The sequence below is a fragment of the Triticum urartu genome, chromosome 7 (genome assembly GCF_003073215.2).
Source record: "Triticum urartu cultivar G1812 chromosome 7, Tu2.1, whole genome shotgun sequence".
Lineage (NCBI taxonomy): Eukaryota > Viridiplantae > Streptophyta > Magnoliopsida > Poales > Poaceae > Triticum > Triticum urartu.
The window spans coordinates 421,447,933-421,472,180 of NC_053028.1; the positions used below are offsets into that span (position 1 = coordinate 421,447,933).

General features: G+C 44.0%; 1 protein-coding gene across 1 annotated transcript; it reads left to right on the top strand.

Annotated features, from left to right (window-relative positions):
- The first annotated feature begins 272 nt into the window (after window positions 1–272).
- On the top strand, window positions 273–5,936 carry LOC125523039 (exosome complex component RRP42). The gene is made up of 7 exons (XM_048688076.1): window positions 273–580; window positions 661–717; window positions 1,074–1,166; window positions 2,321–2,399; window positions 3,844–3,968; window positions 4,772–4,915; window positions 5,462–5,936. Exons 1-7 carry the CDS (start codon window positions 455–457, stop codon window positions 5,696–5,698), a joined length of 861 nt encoding a protein of 286 aa, XP_048544033.1. The 5' UTR covers window positions 273–454; the 3' UTR covers window positions 5,699–5,936.
- Window positions 5,937–24,248: the final 18,312 nt, after the last annotated feature.

Consider the following 24,248-nt stretch of genomic DNA (forward strand, 5'->3'; position numbering starts at 1 on the left):
GACGAGGGAGCGGCGATGATAGCCGCGCGCCTTCGACTCGCTTCGGTGCTTGTAATCGCCGCTAGGTGGTCTACGGACCTGTATGCAATTTTTATTATTTTTGTTGTTCTTTGATGAAACAACATGACGTCAGCATGATGATGGGCGCGGTTACTGGGCCGCCCAATACCGCGCCGTGTGTTTTCTGGCAAATAGTGCGTCCCAAAACTCGACGTCCGGCCCAAGTTACCCAGGGGGCCGCTGATAATATTACACGCAAGCCTCTGTTTCTCTCGGCCCACAATCGCTCGTCACAAGCGTTCGCACCCGCCGCCGCCGCCTCCTCAATCTCCGGGGACCTAATCACCTAAACCTCGACAGTACCCTACCCTCCAAGCTCCACCCCAAGCTCCCTCCGCCTTCCGCGCCGCCACCGCAAGGCTCTCCCGCCTCGCGCCGTGCCCGGGACGATACGATGGTGGGGCTCTCCGAGGGGGAGAAGCACTTCATCCGCGGCGGCATCGCGCAGGACCTCCGGGCCGACGGCCGCACGCGGCTGCAGTTCCGGGCCCTCACCGTCGAGACAGGAATCATCCCTCAGGTATGTGAAGAATTCGTACTCCTTCCTCGGTGCTGCTACCGTGCTTAATCTTTTTTCGGATTGGGTGGTGGTGCTTGTAGGCCAACGGCTCGGCGCGTGTTAGGATGGGTGCGACCGAAGTTATCGCCAGCGTCAAGGTATGCTTCCTTACTTCCTTGCACCTGACCGACTATGAATCAGCCTCAGAGTTATGCGTATTATCTATGTGTATGATAATTTCTGCCCTATGGAAGATATCTTGCATTATACAGTACGTTTCTGTTTTGAAAATCATAGCAAGAAAATGACAATCCTCTGACATTGAGCTTAAGAATTAACTGTCTATCACTTGGCATTTATTGTTCTAATATTGTGATTCACATTCATATTTTGTCGGTGTAGAGAGCTTTGAGATGATAAAAAAACAACTCTTGGCATGTTCTATTCTACTTATTCCTCTGTTTTAGTTCTATTTTTACGTTTTTCTTTTCTTACTGTCAATATTCATCTGCAGGCTGAGTTGGGGAAACCAACCATTCTTCATCCCGACAAAGGAAAAGTTTCCATTTATGTTGATTGTAGTCCAACTGCTGCGCCTATGTTTGAGGTTGGTAATGCATTGTACTTGGATCATACTGAAAAAACAGAATAGTCTCTTATGTTAATAATCTGATGAATCACCAACTATTTCTGTGTTATACTTAGGTTATCTCATGTGGTTCTTTTATGTAATATAGACATAGACATGAGCTGGTTTGCTGATTGTCTTCACTGAACAATGGATACTTGTATTGTAATGATGGAATTGTTGGCTATGAAGAGTAGTGTGGTCATTAGTAATACTGTGAAGAAATATCAAAAGCTATTTGATATTTGATACTCCCTCCTTCCATCTATATAGGGCCTAATGTGTTTTTCTAGACCTCATTTGACTTTTGACAAGATTAATAGTACATAAGATGCATAATGTGAAAATTATATCATTGGAAGCTCCTTTCACATATGAATTTGGTGGTATGCTTTGTGTAAGTTGCATGTCATATATTATTGCTTTAACATTTGGTCAAAGTTAGTCTCGAAAAATGTATTAGGCCCTATATAGATGGAAGGAGGGAGTATCATTATTATTTGGCCTTGCAGATAGGTTCCTTTCAACGATGCACTCCTTATGTAATCACAGTATGCATTAAAGCTAAATAAGCATTGAAGTACAAAAATATGTTCCTGCTATGCACCATGTAACAAAATGTATATGCTGCTACCTCCTATCCGGCTTAAAAGGCCCACGCGTATCCCTAGGTCGACAATTGAACCAACATAACACGAGTTATGTATCACAACAGATATACCATTGAAAACTTTAGATGCTATATTTTCTAATGATATACAACAAATATACAATGTGATATACAATTTATATTACATTCGTCGAATTGGCGATCTAGGGATACACATGGGACTTTCCTAGCAGAAAGGAGGTAGTATTAGTTAAAGCATTCATGTGCTAATTATTAAAAGATCTAAACTAATTAGGAGTACAAGCCTAATTACTATTTTGTTAGACAAATGCACAACTCATAAGGGGCAGAGCTGTACATCAGAGCAGTAGATTGCTATGCGAGAGAAAAAGCAGACTGAACATCCTTGACTTTCAAACACAGCTATATCAGAAATTGTTTTTGTTTGCTTTTGATCACATTCCGTTTGAAAGTTTTTTTGGCTCATAATTGACTTATTTGCCCTAAATTTAATTTTATTTAGGGTAGAGGTTCGGAAGAATTGTCTGCTGAGCTCTCTGTTGCGCTGCAAAGATGTTTACTGGGTGGTAAAAGTGGGGCAGGTAACATACAGTTTTATTGTTCACAATTAATTGTGTCTCTCTTATCTTTTTTAATAGACGTCTCAGTCTCATATCTTGTTTTGATCTTGCTGGACTCTATTTGGTTGCTTATAGTTGTGACTCAAGAAACAAGTACTGCAAGCCCCTCACGCAGTTTTTGTTGAAGCCTTCATTGGAATTGCAGTGCACATCGATTTCATGCAGCTTTACACTCCTAACTTGTTATACTATACTTGAATATTTCCATAAAAACTTGATATAAAATCTGATACCATTTTTCTTGCCTGATTTCAATTATGCCTACTTTTTGAACATTGCTTTAAGCAATTTTTTCAGTACATTTTTTCATACTGGAAGCACAACCCTACACAGATATTAACTTCATTACATCAAACTTGTGTTATCAAGTGAATTGCAGTTCGATATTTGGATGCACCAATCCGCAAGCAAAGTTCACTAAGATACATCAACTACAATTTATTTTCCTTGGTTTTTAATAGTTCAGGCATGTCAATTTCACTATTGCCATCAGTCAGTCGCCGATTCGTCGATGGATTATCGCATGGTGTAATTGCCTTTATTTAACTTGAGATGGATTATCTCATGGAATAATTGTAGGCAGGGTTCCGTTTTTAAGCCAAAAGTGCTGCTAACTGGTGGTTACAGATTTTGTGCTCCCGGGCAGGATTTGGTAAACCGGTTCAAGTTCATATGTATAAATTTGAACCTAAAAAAGGTTTTTATAAGAAACTGTGAAACACTTTCTATTCATGATAGTCTATCGAGATATGCATCACTACAACACTTTTCCATTTAAAACTGCTATAACTTAGCAAGCACATCAGGCAGTAAACCCTTCTGGACAGCAAGCAAATTAGTCAGATTATTTCCTTCTTCAGAAAGATGTGTACGTCTGTATTTTCTTTACATCTGTGGTTTTGCACTTTCTGCCAGGTTTGAATAGTCGGTTGTGATTAATTTAGTTGGTAGGAATAGGCGAGGATAGCAAGTCATTTCCAAATGAAGAAGCCTATATTTTAGGCAATAGACGGTTATTGCCCAAACATGAACTTAAGTTCGGTTTAGAAACATCGGGCGGCTATCCACCAATGGACACTGGTATGGTAATCAATCTGTCCAAAATAGAAAAGTGAAACACTGCCAGCTTATAGGTTCCTCTCCGATCTGCCAAGTTGTGTCTGCTCGTGAATTCCTTGGGTTAACCATTAAGAGAAGATCCTGTTTGGATTTTAGTGATTTAACCAAATTCAGCTCTGTTTCTGATGTCCTCTTCTTGTAGTCAAGAAAACTTCAACGAGAGTGGATTTTCATTATTTTATGTTTTTATATTGTTTTCTTTCTAGAAGACTGCAAATAGACCATCACTTGGTATCAATAACTGTTTCCATCTAATTGAGCCCACATGCAACAATGCACATTTCAGGGGCTGCAATCGATTTATCGTCTCTGATTGTTGTTGAGGGAAAAGCCTGCTGGGATCTGTACATTGATGGACTTGTGGTCAGTTCTGATGGTAATTTGCTTGATGCACTGGCAGCTGCGATAAAGGTAGTATGTGGTTTCCATTGCTTCACCCAATGTATCCCTTGAAGTGCCAAGTTATATCTTTTATTGAAGGTGTCAGTAAAGTCAGGAGCGTTAATTCAGCATATTTTTTGGTTAAAAAGTGTCATCCATTTTCTTGTACTCCATTCTAATGGCTATGGAGAATGAAAGGACTGACTTAGCCATTATGTTGGGATACAAAGAAGGAACAAATGGAAGCATACGGATTCCCATTATACTTCCTCAGTCCTTTAACTTCAAAAATATAAACTATACTGAACTTCTTTGTTCTTATCTCTGTTTATGTACTGGTAGCTGCAGAGCTTATCAATCCCAGATAAATTTGTTTTGTGTCATTCGCTGGCATCGAGGCAGAACAAATTTGTGAAATATAAATCATGGTTTGTGGAGGCCAGCTATCACAATTTCTGCTGGCTTCCATGCATGAGGTTTTGATGCAAATCCCCCAGTTTAATCGGTAGTTGAGTTCCTTGGTAGACTTTTAAAGGGTGCTGTTTGAAACAATGTGATTTTCGGAACGTAGAACACAGAGCTATATTGGAGTTAGTAAACAAGGCATTAGTTCTAGTTACTTTTGTAAATCTTTGATGAATTGCTTGACTTTGGGTCATTTTCAGCAGTTTCTACTCTGTTACATGCGTTGCTATCAAGTGTCAACTATTTGTGTTATGCTTGATGATTGTGCTGTGCTGTCTAGTGCATATTGCATTGGTTGGCATGATTAATTAAGACAAAAGAGGTTTGTACATTTGCGGAGTACTAATATTCTGTGTACTTATTTGCAGGTAGCTTTGAGTGATACAGGTATACCAAAAGTTAATGTTTCTCTTAACAATGAAACGGATGGGGAGCCTGAGGTTGATATCAGTGATGAAGAATTTTTGCAATTCGACACTTCTGGTGTGCCTGTCATAATTACATTGACCAAGGTATATGATTTCCTTTTTCTTTTTCTTTGAGTTGTTGCCAAGAAGTATGCTACTCCCTCCGTTCCTAAATATGTCTTTTTACAGATTTCAATAAGGACTACATACGGATGTATATAGACATATTTTAAAGTGTAGATTCACTCATTTTGCTCCGTATCTAGTCCGCATTCGGAATCTCTAAAAATACATATATTTAGAAATGGAGGGAGTATATTAGTTGCATGATTATTGAATGGTTTAGAAACCTGTAGCATCATAATAATCAGAATTTGATAGGAACATGATGGTCATTCAAATTGAGTTTACTATTAAATTCACTTTTGGTTGTCTCCATTTTGATGTTCCAGCGGCAAAGTATGTTTCAAGCTGTTGTGCAGCACCAGTTTCTAGTAAACATTGGTGCTACAATTAGTTTAGTCGAAAAACGGCCCTCTTTATTTTCTCGTGTTTATGACTAGATGGTTGCTTATGTTGTGTTCCTAAATGCATTCCTGTGTATGTATGTATCACATTTGCTAGTTTGTGATATACTTGTTCTTGAGACAGGTTGGTAAGCACTACATTGTTGATGCCACCTCGGAGGAGGAATCGCAGATGAGTTCTGCGGTTTCCGTTTCAGTCAACAGCCATGGCCAGATATGTGGGTTAACCAAGAGGGGAGGCGCAGGGTTGGATCCAAGCGTCATTTTTGATATGATATCCGTGGCCAAGAATGTAAGCCAACGGTTCTATACTCTACTGGAATCAGCAATCGCAGCTGCTGAAGCAGCAGCGGACGAGTAGAGAAAAAGAAGCATAGAAGATACTGTGATCACGCTGACCGCCCGTAGTTGACCTTGCTAATGCCTCAGAAGAATGTACTATCTTGGTGCCGCAATTGCCAATGTTTTGCACAAGCTTTTGGTTTTGGTGTTATGTATTGTCGAGTGCCATACGTTGGTGAAATGTTTTGCTGTATAATTATTTTGTTGTAGCTGTTCGGTGGTTGGATTAGAGTTATATTAAGGCCTCGTTTGGATTATCGTTTAGCTCCTTAATACCCCTGAAAAACGATACATGCCACCAGCCGTCGTTTTGATTCCGGACGAAAGTTACGCTACGGCCGGTAATATACACCCGTAAATCCGGACGTATCAACTTACAGCGATTCCAAGCGGGGCCTAAGCATGAAACTCGGATGGTTACTAGCAAGTACTCTTGCGACGCCGTTTAGCATCTGCTGAGGGTGTTGTAGATGCAATAGTTGTCAGCAGCGTGGAAGCAGATCCGGGATGGCATATGGCGACATCGGGGGATAAGCCCCGTTGCGGTGGACGAGACGGTCATAGGAGTGGTCCCGGCAAGGTGGACGACGGCACGAATGAAGCGAGAGGATGCGATGCAAGGATCTTGATCCGGCGCCGTGGATGAGAGGTATCGATCTCTTGTCGTGGACGACGGGGTTCGGGTAGTGGCTTTGGCATGGTGGAGGAGGACCGTGGAGGATGGGGTTATGGATGGAGGAGGCTGGCCAGGGTGGAGAAGGTGTATTGGCGACGATGGTGTATGAATGAGGAAATGGAGGAGAGGTTATTTTGACGCCCACGTTTGTCGCTCACGATGTATGAACAAGGCTGAGAGGCGTTTGTGTCATGTATGAGTGAAGTCACAAATATACCCGTATTTAAAATATTTGCCGAGATTGATTTCGGTCAAGGAGGATTTCTTTTGGCGCCCACAATAATGTATGACTAAAGAAATGGAGATAGAGGGGTCTTTGGGATGAGCTTGGATTTTGGCTCTTATTTTCCGCCGATCTGCCTTCATGTTGGTGAGTTCTTTCAACCGTGATTGTGATTTTTCGAGTTCTCTTGTAACATTGCCAAAGGTCTTACTCCAAACATGCAAATCAGTCATGACCGAAGAAAGGGCCTCTCGAACATCACTCAGGTCCCGTTTCGTACCTCTACTCGTCTAGTAATTGACAATAATGGCTTTCAACGCCGGTGACCTTTCCCACATTAGCTCGTATCTCCCGATGCTCTTTGGTCTCATTCAGTGAGCATCTAAGCAGGAGAGGACAGTGGTCGGGCGCCAAAGAGGTTAGGTGTGTCACTGAGGCGCGCAGAAGCATGTCCCTTCATTCATTCGATGCAACAACTTTGTCCAGCCGGACCTGGACATTTGGCCTGCCACTCCTTCTGTTATCATATACTAGTTGACCTGTTGCGCCAAATGGCGCAGAGACCTGCTGAAGACATGTTGTCGATGAAAATAGTTTCATGCTGCAAGAACCTTCAACTAAAGCCATGTTCGCGATGAAAATAGTTTCCTTTACTAAGGACAGGCCATGTATATACAGTCGGTTTAGTTCTGGTCTGCTAAATCCATATGCGCCCTGAAAAAAAACATGGTTTAATTTGCAGAGCCTCACGTGTTTCAAGTATGAATAAGAACTACGAATCTTTTTGTGCGATTCAAACACATTTCTAGAGAGAGAGAGAGAGAATCATACCCCTCTCTCATTATGATTATTATTAAAAGGTATTAAATTTGAAATAGACAATTTCATTTACTTGAAGCACTCGAAGAAAGAGAATTTAGACATACTTTTACACAATGCTCATTTAACCTGTGAAGGACTACGCAATGCTCATTTAACCTGTGAAGGACAAAAATATTCCACCGTCTCTGAATGATGAACTAAACTAAATAAGAAATATATACAGTAAATTCATTCAAAGTAGAAAAGGGATACATGGTGTTATCTTAGTAAAAGAAATTACATCATTAGAAGAGAAAAGGGAAGAAAACCAAACATGAGATTGAGTTTTGAAAATATTTGACTGTGCTAGTAGAAGTAGATTTTAGCAACATTAGGGTAGCATGTATATTCTGTTATCTTATTCAGGTAACATAGAGCCAAATGGCGCAAGGTATATGACATACAACTTTACCGCCGCGAAGATGCCATGTGATATCTTCCTTGACCTAATGTTCAAACATATTTGAAGATCAAACCCATAATTAGTGTCACCTGTCTTAATTAAAACCCAAAACACCTACCTTGTGCAACATGGCCTTTTACAATGGGAACAATTATTAGCACAAACAGAGTTCGGATATTACATGTTACATAAGACTTTAGCTTGAGAAACTGTCCTGTTATAGGTATATAAATTTCCTACTTTTAATCACAGCGGCAAACAAGAACCTTCTTAAATGGCAAACTCCCTTATGCATATCTTTTTCAAAATTCAACTTGTGAACACAGGCGAAACATTTTATCAATGCACAATAAAATATTGAACACACATAATAGTCTAGTTGGGAATCCAAATGATTGACTTTGACACATCAGCATAAATCATAGAAAATTTGTTCTTTCCAGAAATGGAAACTAACATCAACAAGTCACATGCTCCATCCACCCTTTGGACTGCTCTCTCCTCATGCCTCCCCTTCAATCACTCACCATATTAATAACACCTGAATACGAAAAACCACTTATGAATTATACAGGCATGCAAAATATTGTATACTGTGAAGCATAGCAATGCCACTAAGTAAGATGGGCACTCTCATATTTAAAAAGGGAAAATATAATAAACTATGTATTAAAGAGATATGGTCTAGAATGGTCTAATATAAACCCATATATTTTCTATAAAAAGTTTCCTTTTTGTGAACTATATTGTCTTTAAAAGATAGGTCAAATTGTTAAAAACTGACATGTAAACAACAAACACAAACTATAGCCAGTCACCAGTCAGCAAAGCCCTATTTTTTTGCAAGGCCAACATCACGGCAATCATCACTCATGGCCTGCCTTGGAGGCACGACGTGAAGGTTGCCAAAGGTCAGCGCTACTACGGGTGTTTCTATTCACATCATCAATAGTTCATGTATGCACCTATTAGGTAATTCCAAGTTTTCATTCAGATTTATCCTCTTCAAAGGATATGGGGTACACGGTAGCTGGACGGGGAGGACGGGGAGCTGCAGCCTAAGACAACCTGAATCAGCAAATATAGAAACTACCCTGTAGTTCTAAAGATCTGAAATACAACTTCATGGACAAAGTTTTGCTGCGAAAGAATCGTACGTGTATATACAGTAGCGTGTTGTTGATTCCACAGAGAAAATTTACCATCAGCTAAGTTGGTCCTTTCGTTGTGCATGAACTCATACACAAGTATGTTCTTCCTGTCTTGCTGACTGTAACCAGTGAATGTTACCAGGTTCCAATGACGTATTCCAGAAAGCAATGCTACCTAAAACAAGTAGACCTTCACAACAGACTACTCCCTTCGTCCCAAAATAAGTGTCTCAACTCTAGTACAACTTTGTAACAGAGTTGAGACACTTATTTTAGAACGGAGGGCGCACATGTAAGCCAGCCAACTCATCAGGACAACATCGGTAAGAAAAGAAATGCATGAGCATATGGTACATTGTCATGCAATGATGCAATCATAGCATGATATGGCTGTTCAGTAGACCATTACAACAGCCCACAAGAGGGGATGTGCAGATACAGAATGCAAAGGAAATTTCAAAAGGCAGGAACTGAAATTGCAGAAACATAAAAGAAGGATTACTACTAATCTAAGATAGTGAGGAAACAATTGTCATATGCTCAAAGCACATTAATAGGTCATTGGATAAAGAAAAAAACAGAATAGTCGAACATATCAGGATCTTTTTTCACAACAGGACCAAGCCATACTATAAAAGCAGAAACAAGTAAACACATGAGAAGGTGCACATAAATTTAACTACTTGGCATAAAATAACATAAGTTCATCATCTAACAACAAGAGCCTACACCGGTATATAATTACAGAAGATATTATGTATGCAGATATGATGATATATAACCCTATTCGATTATTCAATTTGATGTGATGCTAAGAAGCACACATCTGAGCCGTCTATTTCTTTTCTCAAAGAAAATAACACCAGGATTATTTTTAGTAAGTGCAACAACAATCATGCCTCAGTTGATAAATAATAAAGGACTACTCGGAATATATACAAACTTGACTCAAAGAGCATTGTAATGTCCATTTTGAACATAAATCAAGCAAACCAACATGGGCTCTCCACAAAAACTGCACTATAATTCTTGAGATGGGCTGAAAGAAGAAGGCAAGTAACCTGCAACCAAATAAGAGGATGCCATAATTGCTAGTGAGGCCTGCCCCAAAACCTAAGTTGCGCTCTTCCCTACCCCTATTCTGTACATATAGTGGAAAAAGTGTCCAATCAGGAGCATATTCAAAATCTACAGCTCCTTGGAAGAAGGCCCTTCTCCATAGTAACTAAGCAAGCTTACGAAGGTCTTGTGATTTTATTTGAACAAGGCTATTATGTGGAAGTAAAACCATTCTAATAACTATGGAGCTGCAAAGGTATACTCCAAACAATGATGAGATACAGTGACAATTCTGGTACAGAGCATAATGATAATGTTCATGAGATACATACAGTGAAAACTATGGTATGGGAATGGCAAATTAGGATCCCTGGTCTTTAACAAATACCTAATATCCAAACTTCCAATTATTATGGAATGATGCATATGTGTATGTAATTAGCTGCACGTACACTATATTCCTTCATTTGAAAACACTTGTCCTTAACCTCTCAAGTTTTAGTTAACGAAAATGTGTTGTAGCACCCGGGAGTCCCGGCACCCCTTTATCTTGTCCATTCACCCTTGATGAGATTCGTGCCTTGCTCTGCCGAACATCAGTCATTTAGCAGCGGCTGCCAACTTTATCCAGGACATTTAACCAAGCTAATGGAGGTGCTCCCAGGGACAAGTAGGGAATAGGGGTAGGTAGGCTAGGCAGCAGATGCTAGGTCCTCTCGCCTGTAAACATGACAGGCTGATTAATATATATTGAAAAGACCGGACATGGGCCGTGCATGCGACGTATCCTGCCATGCAACATGTGGGAAACCCCAGCCTTTCACGTGGACAACTATAGTATACAAGTGAAAATCACGGTAAGCTGTAGAGTGTTGTGTCTTCTCTGCTTAAAGTTAATTCGACATTTTATCTATGCAATAAGATTGCTGATGGAGACCTTTGGGCATACCGGCGAATTTTTTATCTATGTAGATTTTACGTTCTTTTGCGACGCTGGTTTGCTTCACAGGATGTCAGGTCTTGTCACTGGTTTGAACCACGAGCCGGCATGTCTAACCCTGCTTCGAGAGGAGGCTGACATGTCAGTTTTGATGTTGACTGGACCGGTGGCAGAGTCTGCCTACAATGAACAGTACCAATCTAAGACCACTTGCATTTATTGTTCCCTCAGTCTGCTAATCCAAACGGTGGTTCGGGGCCTGGCACATATCTCAATATACTGGGTACTGCATGGACGGTGTGATAAACGGGTGTTCAGACACCCGGGTGCTAAAAAACTGCTCTCGTTGGTTAATTAATCAGTCACATATAATTGTCAGCATATATTATAGGCAGATAGAAGTACGTGAACAAACTCTAGGACATGGCATCGTGCTTCTGTCAGAAGGATTCCCGGAGCAGGTGAGCAGCTACGGCAAGCTCCTCTGTAGTCGCCTTCACCTCCTCCATGTACACCTATGTGAAGAACAAGAGGCATAAATCATAAGCTTAACTAACATTTGGCATCTCGTACTGCTAAGAAACCACACCTGAAATCTATCGTCCTCCCCTAAGCACTCCTCCTTGTGCATTTATACAAACAACTATCGTCCTCCCCTGAGCACTCCTCCTTGTGCATTTATACAAACAACTAGTGCTCGCATCTGCAATCTCAAAGGCAAAACGAGATAATTAGAGAGAGAGAGATAAAGAGATTTTGTAGGGGACTCACACGCACACGTAGGTGTCAAGGATGTCTATGAATCAAATATAAATTCTTTATATATTGGCGGAGTATGGCGTAAAAAGCACACTGAACAAAACAAGAACATGTGCTTTTCTTACCTAAGTTGCCATGCCGCTGCATTAGCTAAGCCTCCATATCTGGCCACAGGCCACCGGCGTCATCGCTCGCACATACCACCCTGCGAGCCACGACCATATCATTCCTCCCGAATCGCAGAGAGAGAAAGAGAGAGAGAAGACGTACATGTGGATGTGGTTGAACAACGCTATGAAGGTCCAACCGCGCAGATCAGGGGGAACCAGGGAGGCAGCCTCCGGTCGGCCGGCGCGCAAGAGGAGGACGAGACAGTGATGGAGGCAGCGGAGCTCAGACCGCCGTTGTTCGTCCTCCTGCCTCCTGTGCAGCAGAGAGGGTTGGGCGGACGCGGTGCTCGGCGCTAGCATGGCGACATGAGAGAGGTACAGGAGGAGAAGAGAACGGAGGGTCACGGCGGAGAGGAAGGAGGTGGTGGGTTTCGTCGCTGACGAGGATGGAGATGGAGATGGAGATTGGGGAGAGGAGAGGAGCGCGCGTCCGAGGGAGTTCAGGTGGCGGCGCGGAAATCTCTCGTCAAACCTAGGTTTTCACCAATCAGCGCGGACGCAGCACGCACGTCGCGCGCGGCGCGAGACAGGCACATTGGCCCAAACCGCTCTGGCACGTTCCCCGGGTGACCCAATCAATAAGTAACCCACCGACTCATGGGACCAGCCGCTAATCTGGGCCACCCGTCATAGTGGGAAGAGGCAAGGGCAGGTGTGTACATTCGTCAGTCCATCTCACCCACCAATCGAAGACTACGCTGTGCAAATCACGGGCGCCCACTGAACGACACCTCCCGCAAATGGCTCCACCCAATGAGAAGCCCGCGCCTTTCAAAGTGGACGCGCTGACGCGTGGCAGATGACGCTGACGCGCGGGACCAGAATGGGACAGGGGCCATCGGACAGAGAGAGAAACGCGGAATATCGGTCACAGACGACTTAAAAAAAGAAAGCGGTCAGTACGACTTGGATGCGACGCGGCGTGGCCAGAGCGGACACCCCGTCTCCAGACGCGAGACACGATGTAGGCGACAGGCATGCACGGGCCAGTCCACGCTGCGCACGACCAGGAAAATCCCAGACGGGACGCCACGAGACCACGTAGTGGAGCCGCTGCAACCGACGGGTGGGACCAGCAGCAGTACCGGACCACATGTCACTGCAGCAGCGGCAGGGGTGTGCACAAGTCGGGTGCACATGCGCCTGCCCACCCTGCGCGGGCCCTCGAGGACGCACGACGCACCGCGGCCCCTCCGTGACGCACGCCGCATGACCTACCCGACAACCCATCCTGTGAGGAGCCTAGCCACGGCAGCCGACGAGCGGGGCCAGAAGCAGCACGAAACCATCTATCAGCGCGTGGAGACTACCCAAAGCGGGTGCGCATGCGTTGTCCAACCACCCTCCACGGCTTCCCCGGACGCACGACGCGAGCCGCGGATCGAACGCGTGGTACGCGAGGATAGGCTCTTTCTCATCCGCCGGGGATTCACCCAGCCAATACCGCGGCCACAAGAGCCCACCAGTCATGGACGTGGAAAAAAACAACAGCGGGGTGAAACTGGAGTCAGCGAACAGAAAGCAATCGAATGGCCAAAAGAAAACGGTTGACCAGAAAGAGCTCGATCGAACGGCCAACGTAGGTTGAAATCGAGGGAGCTCCCTGGAAGGGAGTTGGCCAGCTTCTGTTTTGTTTTAAATGAACGGGTGATCTGAAAACCCAAGATCAGTAAGAGCACAAGCCTTCAAAGAATTATGAAAATTTAACTGTGATCTTTTGAGAGACACCTAGACCTCCAGGTGCAACCATGATCTTTTAAATCGAAGCCTCAATTAACGTGGACATACGATAACACTACCTATCAAAACCATAGGTCAAAAATCTTCTGTGTCATCATGTCATCATTGCATTTACGATTCTCTAAGGCCCCTCACAATGCTTGTCAACTAAGCAAAAAAACCTGATGTGGCAATGCTAGTTAAGAAGAGAGAGAAAGAGTAGTATGGTGATCCCAGGAAGAAACAGTGCTAAGCACGTGTACCTATGTGGAAGCATAATTCTGAGTCTACAACTAATTAAATGCATGAAGCTTAGCACCCAAAAGCTTAGCACCTTTGCTTTGGGGACTTGAGTTGCTAAGACATTTAATATACTTAGCACCTCATCTAAGCCCATTTGCATTGGAGGTCTAAATCCATCTCTTTAGAACATGGTTAATAATACAGCCAACGGACGGCTATAAGGTGTTGCCATGTCATCTAGAGCCAAACACATAGCCGACATGTACAATAGTAAGTTTTAAATGTGTACTACTTTATTAATAGTTGGCTCACCTTATATCCTCACAAAGTGTCGTGGGTCTCGTGTTGCAGCTGGCTACTAAGGCCCCTCCTAATGCTCCACCTTGTACAGGTGCTAAGCCTTCCACGTAGGCAAAAAAATCTGATGTGGCAATTTATTTAAGAGGAGAGAGATGAGCGTGGTGACCCCAGGAAGAAACAATGCTAAGCGCGTGAACCTAGGCAAAACATTTGAAGGAAAGAAACCCACCAATAGATGAAGAGTTTTAGTTCCTAAATTATTAAATGAAGTAAGCTTAGCAACCATAAGCTAAGCACCTATGCATTGGGGAGTATAGTTGCTAAGCTATTTAATATGCTTAGCACCACATCTAAGCACCCATGCATTGGCAGCAGCCTAACCAAGAGCCCGCTTCTCTTCTCTCTCCTCTAACTAAGTGAAGATATAATATTTTATTCCTTATAGTCTGTTTATGTCACCTTATTGTACTCCCTCTTATACTACTTTCACTTGCAATGTCTTTACTTTCCGCTCCGTATACTTTAGAATTGCATGTTTAGGGTGCTATTTGACCTGCTAGTTAATGCTAAAATCTGCCAAGAACTAAAATTGGGAAAATGGTCCATTAAATTTGGTAAGCAGTCTAATTACCCGCCCTCTACACATACTTCCGATCCTACACCATCTTGTGGGTTTGCCATAAGTTTCACTAGAGGCTTCTCTCTCTTGAAGGCAAATAATACGGTGGGTGAACAAATTACTGTCGAGCAATTGATAGAAAAGTGCAAAGTTATGATTATGCATATAGGCATCACGTCCATATCAAGTAGACCGAAACGATTCTGCATCTACTACTATTACTTCACATATCGACCGACATCCAACATGCATCTAGAGTATTAAGTTCATAAGAACGGAGTAACGCCTTAAGTAAGATGACATGATGTAGAGGGATAAACTCAAGCAATATGATGAAAACCCCATCTTTTTAACCTTGATGACAACAATACAAATACATGCCTCGCTATCTCTACTTTATCATTAGGCGAGGACACCGCAAGATTGAGCCCAAAACTAAGCACCTCTCCATTGCAAGAAAAACCAATCTAGTTGGCCAAACCAAACCGATTATTCGAAGAGAAATACAAATATATCAAATCATGCATATAAGAATTTAGAGAAGATTCAAATATATTCATAGATAATCTGATAATAAATCCACAATTCACCGGATCTCGACAAACACAACGCAAAAGAAGATTACATTGGATAGATCTTCAAGAACATCGAGGAGAACATGATATTGAGGATCAAAGAGAGAGAGAGAAGAAGCCATCTAGCTACTTGCTATGAACCCGTAGGTCTGTGGTAAACTACTAACGCTTCATCGGAAGGGCAATAGAGTTGATGTGGTAAACTACCCCGTGATCGAATTGTTGGAAATATGCCCTAGAGGCAATAATAAAACCATTATTATTATATTTCCTTGTCATGATAATTGTCTTTATTCATGCTATAATTGTATTATCCGGAAATCGTAATACATGTGTGAATAATAGACACCAACATGTCCCTAGTAAGCCTCTAGTTGACTAGCTCGTTGATCAACGGATAGTCATGGTTTCCTGACTATGGGCATTGGATGTCATTGATAACGAGATCACATCATTAGGAGAATGATGTGATGGACTAGACCCAATCCTAAACATAGCACAAGATCGTATAGTTCGTCTGCTAGAGTTTTCCAATGTCAAGTATCCTTTCCTTAGACCATGAGATCGTGTAACTCCCGGATACTGTAGGAGTGCTTTGGGTGTACCAAACGTCACAACGTAACTGGGTGACTATAAAGGTATACTACGGGTATCTCCGAAAGTGTCTGTTGGGTTGACACGGATCAAGACTGGGATTTGTCACTCCGTATGACGGAGAGGTATCACTGGGCCCACTCGGTAATGCATCATCATAATGAGCTCAAAGTGACCAAGTGTCTGGTCACAAGATCATGCATTACAGTACGAGTAAAGTGACTTGTCGGTAACGAGATTGAACGAGGTATTGGGATACCGACGATCAGATCTCGGGCAAGTAACATACCGATTGACAAAGGGAATTGTGTATGGGGTTGTTTGAATCCTCGACATCGTGGTTCATCCGATGAGATCATCGAGGAGTGTGTGGGAGCCAACATGGGTATCCAGATCCCGCTGTTGGTTATTGACCGGAGAGCGATCTCGGTCATGTCTACATGTCTCCCGAACCCGTAGGGTCTACACACTTAAGGTTCGGTGACGCTAGGGTTGTAGGGATATGTATATGCAGTAACCCGAATGTTGTTCGGAGTCCCGGATGAGATCCCGGATGTCATGAGGAGTTCCGGAATGGTCCGGAGGTAAAGAATTATATATAGAAAGTGCTATTTCGGCCATCGGGACAAGTTTCGGGGTCACCGGTATTGTACCGGGACCACCGGAAGGGTCCTGGGGGTCCACCGGGTGGGGCCACCTATCCCGGAGGGCCCCATGGGCTGAAGTGGGAAGGGATCCAGCCCAAAGTGGGCTGGGGCGCCACTTCCCCCTAGGGCCCATGCGCCTAGGGTGGGGGAAACCCTAAAGGAAGAGTCCTAGAAGGGGAAGGCAGCTCCTAGGTGCCTTGGGGAGGAGGGATTCCTCCCTTGGCCGCCGCCCCCCCTGGGAGATTGCATCTCCTAGGGCCGGCGCCCCCCTAGGCCCCCTATATATAGTGGGGGGAAGGGAGGACCTCTCACCCCTTGCCTTTGGTGCCTCCCTCTCCCTCTCCAACACCTCCTCCTTCTCGATAGTGCTTGGCGAAGCCCTGTCGGAGTACTGCAGCTCCATCACCACCACGCCGTCGTGCTGCTGCTGGAGCCATCTTCCTCAACCTCTCCTTCCCCCTTGCTGGATCAAGAAGGAGGAGACGTTACGCTGACCGTACGTGTGTTGAACGCAAACACGCGGAGGTGCCGTCCGTTCGGCGCTAGGATCTCCGGTGATTTGGATCACGTCGAGTACGCCTTCCTCATCCCCGTTCTTTGAACGCTTCTGCGCATGATCTACAAAGGTATGTAGATGCAATCCTATTACTCGTTGCTAGATGAACTCCTAGATGGATCTTGGTGAAACCGTAGGAAAATTTTTGTTTTCTGCAACGTTCCCCAACAGTGGTATCAGAGCTAGGTCTATGCGTAGTTCTCTTGCACGAGTAGAACACAATTTGTTGTGGGCGTTGATGTTGTCAACTTTCTTGCCGCTACTAGTCTTATCTTACTTCAACGGTATTGTGGGATGAAGCGGCCCGGACCAACCTTACACGTACGCTTACGTGAGACCGGTTCCACCGACTAACATGCACTAGTTGCATAAGGTGGCTGGCGGGTGTCTGTCTCTCCCACTTTAGTTGGAGCGGATTCGATGAAAAGGGTCCTTATGAAGGGTAAATAGAAGTTGACAAATCACGTTGTGGCTTTCACGTAGGTAAGAAAACGTTCTTGCTAGAATCCTACTTCAGCCACGTAAAACATGCAACAACAATTAGAGGATGTCTAACTTGTTTTTGCAGCAAGTGCTTTGTGATATGATATGGCCAAAGTTGTGATGAATGATGAATGATATATATGTGATGTATGAGATGTTCATGCTATTTGTAATAGGAATCACGACTTGCATGTCGATGAGTATGACAACCGGCAGGAGCCATAGGAGTTGTCTTTATTTTTTTTGTATGACCTGCGTGTCATTGAGAAACGCCATGTAATTTACTTTACTTTATTGCTAAACGTGTTAGCCATAGTAGTAGAAGTAATAGTTGACGAGCAACTTCATGGAGACATGATGATGGAGATCATGATGATGGAGATCATGATGATGGAGATCATGGTGTCATGCCGGTGACAAGATGATCATGGAGCCCCAAGATGGAGATCAAAGGAGCTATGTGATATTGGCCATATCATGTCACTATTATTATTTGATTGCATGTGATGTTTATCATGTTTTTGCATCTTGTTTGCTTAGAACGACGGTAGTAAATAAGATGATCCCTCATAATAATTTCAAGAAAGTGTTCCCCCTAACTGTGCACCGTTGCGACAGTTCGTTGTTTCGAAGCACCACGTGATGATCGGGTGTTAGATTCTAACATTCAAATACAACGGGTGTAAGACAGATTTACACATGCAAACACTTAGGTTGACTTGACGAGCCTAGCATGTACAGACATGGCCTCGGAACACAGAAGACCGAAAGGTCGAGCATGAGTCGTATAGAAGATACGATCAACATGAAGATGTTCACTGATGTTGACTAGTCCGTCTCACGTGATGATCGGACACGGCCTAGTTAACTCGGATCATGCTATACTTAGATTACAGGAGGGATGTCTATCTAAGTGGGAGTTAATTGAATAATTTGATTAGATGAACTTAATTATCATGAACTTAGTCTAAATATTTTACAATATGTCTTGTAGATCAAATGGCCAACGTAGTCCTCAACTTCAACGCGTTCCTAGAGAAAACCAAGCTGAAAGACGATGGCAGCAACTACACGGACTGGGTCCTGAACCTGAGAATCATCCTCATAGCTGCCAAGAAAGATTATGTCCTACAAGCACCGCTAGGTGACGCACCTATTTTCCCTGCAGAACAAGACGTTATGAACGCTTGGCAGGCACGTACCGATGACTACTCCCTCGTTCAGTGCGGCATACTTTACAGCTTAGAGCTGGGGCTCCAAAAGCGTTTTGAGAGACACGGAGCATATGAGATGTTCGAGGAGATGAAAATGGTTTTCCAAGCTCATGCCCGGGTCGAGAGATATCAAGTCTCCGACAAGTTCTTCAGCTGTAAGATGGAGGAAAACAGTTATGTCAGTGAGCACATACTCACTATGTCTGGGTTGCATAACCGCTTGACTCGGCTGGGAGTTAATCTCCCAGATGACGCGGTCATTGACAGAATCCTTCAGTCGCTTCCACCAAGCTACAAAAGCTTTGTGATGAACTTCAATATGCAGGGGATGGAAAAGACCATTCCTGAAGTATTTGCAATGCTGAAATCAGCAGAGGTAGAAGTCAAAAAGGAACATCAAGTGTTGATGGTGAATAAAACCACTAAGTTCAAGAAGGGCAAGGGTAAGAAAGCTTTCAAGAAGGACGGCAAGGGAGTTGCCGCGCCCGGCAAGCAAGCTGCCGGGAAGAAGCCAAAGAATGGACCCAAGCCCGAGACTGAGTGCTTTTATTGCAAGGAAAGTGGTCACTGGAAGCAGAACTGCCCCAAATACTTAGCGGACAAGAAGGCCGGCAAAACGAAAGGTATATGTGATATACATGTAATTGATGTGTACCTTACCAGTACTCGTAGTAGCTCCTGGGTATTTGATACTGGTGCGGTTGCTCACATTTGTAACTCAAAACAGGAGCTGCGGAATAAGCGGAGACTGGCAAAGGACCAGGTGACGATGCGCGTCGGGAATGGTTCCAAGGTCAATGTGATCGCCGTCGGCACGCTACCTCTACATTTACCTGTGGGATTAATTTTAAACCTTAATAATTGTTATTTAGTGCCAGCTTTGAGCATGAAGATTGTATCAGGATCTCGTTTAATTCGAGATGGCTACTCATTTAAATCCGAGAATAATGGTTGTTCTATTTATATGAGAGATATGTTTTATGGTCATGCTCCAATGATGAATGGTTTATTCTTAATGAATCTCGAGCGTAATGCTACACATATTCATAGTGTGAGTACCAAAAGATGTAAGATTGATAATGATAGTCCCACATACTTGTGGCACTTCCGCCTTGGTCACATAGGTGTCAAACGCATGAAGAAGCTCCATGCTGATGGACTTTTAGAGTCTCTTGATTACGAATCATTTGACACGTGCGAACCATGCCTCATGGGTAAAATGACCAAGATTCCGTTCTCAGGAATAATGGAGCGAGCAACCAACTTATTGGAAATCATACATACTGATGTGTGCGGTCCAATGAGTGTTGAGGCCCGCGGTGGCTATCGTTATGTTCTCACCCTCACTGATGACTTGAGTAGATATGGGTATGTCTACTTAATGAAACACAAGTCTGAGACCTTTGAAAAGTTCAAAGAATTTCAGAGTGAGGTTGAGAATCAACGTGACAGGAAAATCAAGTTCCTGCGATCAGATCGTGGAGGAGAATACTTGAGTCACGAGTTTGGCACACACTTAAGAAAATGTGGAATAGTTTCACAACTCACGCCGCCTGGAACACATCAGCGTAATGGTGTGTCCGAACGTCGTAATCGCACTCTATTAGATATGGTGCGATCTATGATGTCTCTTACCGATTTACCGCTATCTTTTTGGGGCTATGCTTTAGAGACTGCCGCATTCACTTTAAATAGGGCTCCGTCGAAATCCATTGAGACGACACCGCATGAATTATGGTTTGGGAAGAAACCTAAGCTGTCGTTTCTAAAAGTTTGGGGATGCGATGCTTATGTCAAGAAACTTCAACCTGAAAAGCTCGAACCCAAATCGGAAAAATGCGTCTTCATAGGATACCCTAAAGAAACTATTGGGTATACCTTCTACCTCAGATCCGAAGGCAAGATCTTTATTGCCAAGAATGGGTCCTTTCTAGAGAAAGAGTTTCTCTCGAAAGAAGTAAGTGGGAGGAAAGTAGAACTTGATGAAGTATTATCTCTTGAACCGGAAAATGGCGCAACTTAAGAAAATGTTCCTGAGGTGCTTGCACCGACTAGAGAGGAAGTTTATGATGATGATCAAGATACTTCTGATCAATCTCCTACTGAAATATGAAGGTCCACAAGGACACGTTCCGCACCAGAGTGGTACGGCAACCCTGTCTTGGAAATCATGTTGTTAGACAACGGTGAACCTTCGAACTATGAAGAAGCGATGGCAGGCCCGGATTCCAACAAATGGCTAGAAGCCATGAAATCCGAGATAGGATCCATGTATGAAAACGAAGTATGGACTTTGACTGACTTGCCCGTTGAGCGGCGAGCCATAGAAAATAAATGGATCTTTAAGAAGAAGACAGACGCGGATGGTAATGTGACCATCTATAAAGCTCGGCTTGTCGCTAAGGGTTATCGACAAGTTCAAGGTGTTGACTACGATGAGACTTTCTCACCGGTAGCGAAGCTGAAATCCGTCCGAATCATGTTAGCAATTGCCGCATTCTATGATTATGAGATATGGCAAATGGACGTCAAAACGGCATTCCTTAATGGTTTCCTTAAGGAAGAATTGTATATGATGCAGGATTGTATATGATGCAGCCAGAAGGTTTTGTCGATCCTAAGAATGCTAACAAGGTGTGCAAGCTCCAACGCTCGATTTATGGGCTGGTGCAAGCATCTCGGAGTTGGAACATTCGCTTTGATGAGATGATCAAAGCGTTTGGGTTTACGCAGACTTATGGAGAAGCCTGCGTTTACAAGAAAGTGAGTGGGAGCTCTGTAGCATTTCTCATATTATATGTAGATGACATACTTTTGATGGGAAATGATATAGAACTCTTGGACAACATTAAGGCCTGCTTGAATAAGAGTTTTTCAATGAAGGATCTTGGAGAAGCTGCTTATATATTAGGCATCAAGATCTATAAAGATAGATCAAGACGCCTCATAGGTCTTTCACAAAGCACATACCTTGATAAGATATTGAAGAAGTTCAATATGGACCAGTCTAAGAAGGGTTCTTGCCTGTGTTGCAAGGTGTGAAATTGAGCTCAGCTCAATGTCCGACCAGGCAGAAGATATAGAGATGAGTGTCATCCCCTATGCCTCAGCCATAGGTTCTATTATGTATGCCATGCTGTGTACCAGACCTGATGTAAACCTTGCCGTAAGTTTGGTAGGAAGGTACCAAAGTAATCCCGGTAAGGAACACTGGACAGCGGTCAAGAATATCCTGAAGTACCTGAAAAGGACTAAGGAAATGTTTCTCATTTATGGAGGTGACGAAGAGCTCGTCGTAAATGGTTACGTCGACGCTAGCTTCGACACAGATCTGGATGACTCAAAGTCACAAACCGGATACGTGTATATTTTGAATGGTGGGGCAGTAAGCTGGTGCAGTTGCAAGCAAAGCGTCGTGGCGGGATCTACATGTGAAGCAGAGTACATGGCAGCCTCGGAGGCAGCGCATGAAGCAATTTGGGTGAAGGAGTTCATCACCGACCTAGGAGTCATACCCAATGCGTCGGGGCCAATCAAGCTCTTCTGTGACAACACTGGAGCTATTGCACTTTCCAAGGAGCCCAGGTTTCACAAGAAGACAAGGCACATCAAGCGTCGCTTCAACTCCATTCGTGAAAATGTTCAAGATGGAGACATAGATATTTGTAAAGTGCATACGGACCTGAATGTAGCAGATCCGTTGACTAAACCTCTCCCTAGAGCAAAACATGATCAACACCAGAATTCCATGGGTGTTCGATTCATCACAATGTAACTAGATTATTGACTCTAGTGCAAGTGGGAGACTGTTGGAAATATGCCCTAGAGGCAATAATGAAATCATTATTATTATATTTCCTTGTTCATGATAATTGTCTTTATTCATGCTATAATTGTATTATCCGGAAATCGTAATACATGTGTGAATAATAGACACCAACATGTCCCTAGTAAGCCTCTAGTTGACTAGCTCGTTGATCAACGGATAGTCATGGTTTCCTGAGTATGGGCATTGGATGTCATTGATAACGAGATCACATCATTAGGAGAATGATGTGATGGACTAGACCCAGTCCTAAACATAGCACAAGATCGTATAGTTCGTTTGCTAGAGTTTTCCAATGTCAAGTATCCTTTCCTTAGACCATGAGATCGTGTAACTCCCGGATACCGTAGGAGTGCTTTGGGTGTACCAAACGTCACAACGTAACTGGGTGACTATAAAGGTATACTACGGGTATCTCCGAAAGTGTCTGTTGGGTTGACACGGATCAAGACTGGGATTTGTCACTCCGTATGACGGAGAGGTATCATTGGGCCCACTCGGTAATGCATCATCATAATGAGCTCAAAGTGACCAAGTGTCTGGTCACGAGATCATGCATTACGGTACGAGTAAAGTGACTTGCCGGTAACGAGATTGAACGAGGTATTGGGATACCGACGATCAGATCTCGGGCAAGTAACATACCGATTGACAAAGGGAATTGTGTACGGGGTTGTTTGAATCCTCGACATCGTGGTTCATCCGATGAGATCATTGAGGAGCGTGTGGGAGCCAACATGGGTATCCAGATCCCGCTGTTGGTTATTGACCGGAGAGCGATCTCGGTCATGTCTACATGTCCCCCGAACCCGTAGGGTCTACACACTTAAGGTTCGGTGACGCTAGGGTTGTAGGGATATGTATATGCAGTAACCCGAATGTTGTTCGGAGTCCCGGATGAGATCCCGGACGTCACGAGGAGTTCCGGAATGGTCCGGAGGTAAAGAATTATATATAGGAAGTGCTATTTCGGCCATCGGGACAAGTTTCGGGGTCACCGGTATTGTATCGGGACCACCGGAAGGGTCCCGGGGGTCCACCGGGTGGGGCCACCTATCCCGGAGGGCCCCATGGGCTGAAGTGGGAAGGGATCCAGCCCAAAGTGGGCTGGGGCGCCACTTCCCCCTAGGGCCCATGCGCCTAGGGTGGGGGAAACCCTAAAGGAAGAGTCCTAGAAGGGGAAGGCAGCTCCTAGGTGCCTTGGGGAGGAGGGATTCCTCCCTTGGCCGCCGCCCCCCTGGGAGATTGCATCTCCTAGGGCCGGCGCCCCCCTAGGCCCCCTATATATAGTGGGGGGAAGGGAGGACCTCTCACCCCTTGCCTTTGGTGCCTCCCTCTCCCTCTCCAACACCTCCTCCTCCTCCATAGTGCTTGGCGAAGCCCTGTCGGAGTACTGCAGCTCCATCACCACCACGCCGTCGTGCTGCTGCTGGAGCCATCTTCCTCAACCTCTCCTTCCCCCTTGCTGGATCAAGAAGGAGGAGACGTTACGCTGACCGTACATGTGTTGAACGCGGAGATGCCGTCCGTTCGGCGCTAGGATCTCCGGTG

Excerpts from the sequence above, each read along its gene's own strand:
- LOC125523039 (XM_048688076.1), top strand. The coding sequence starts at position 455 with ATGGTGGGGCTCTCCGAGGGGGAGAAGCACTTCATCCGCGGCGGCATC. Across the intron at positions 3,969-4,771 it reads CACTGGCAGCTGCGATAAAG|GTAGCTTTGAGTGATACAGG; the intron begins GTAGTATGTGGT and ends ACTTATTTGCAG. Across the intron at positions 4,916-5,461 it reads TCATAATTACATTGACCAAG|GTTGGTAAGCACTACATTGT; the intron begins GTATATGATTTC and ends TTCTTGAGACAG.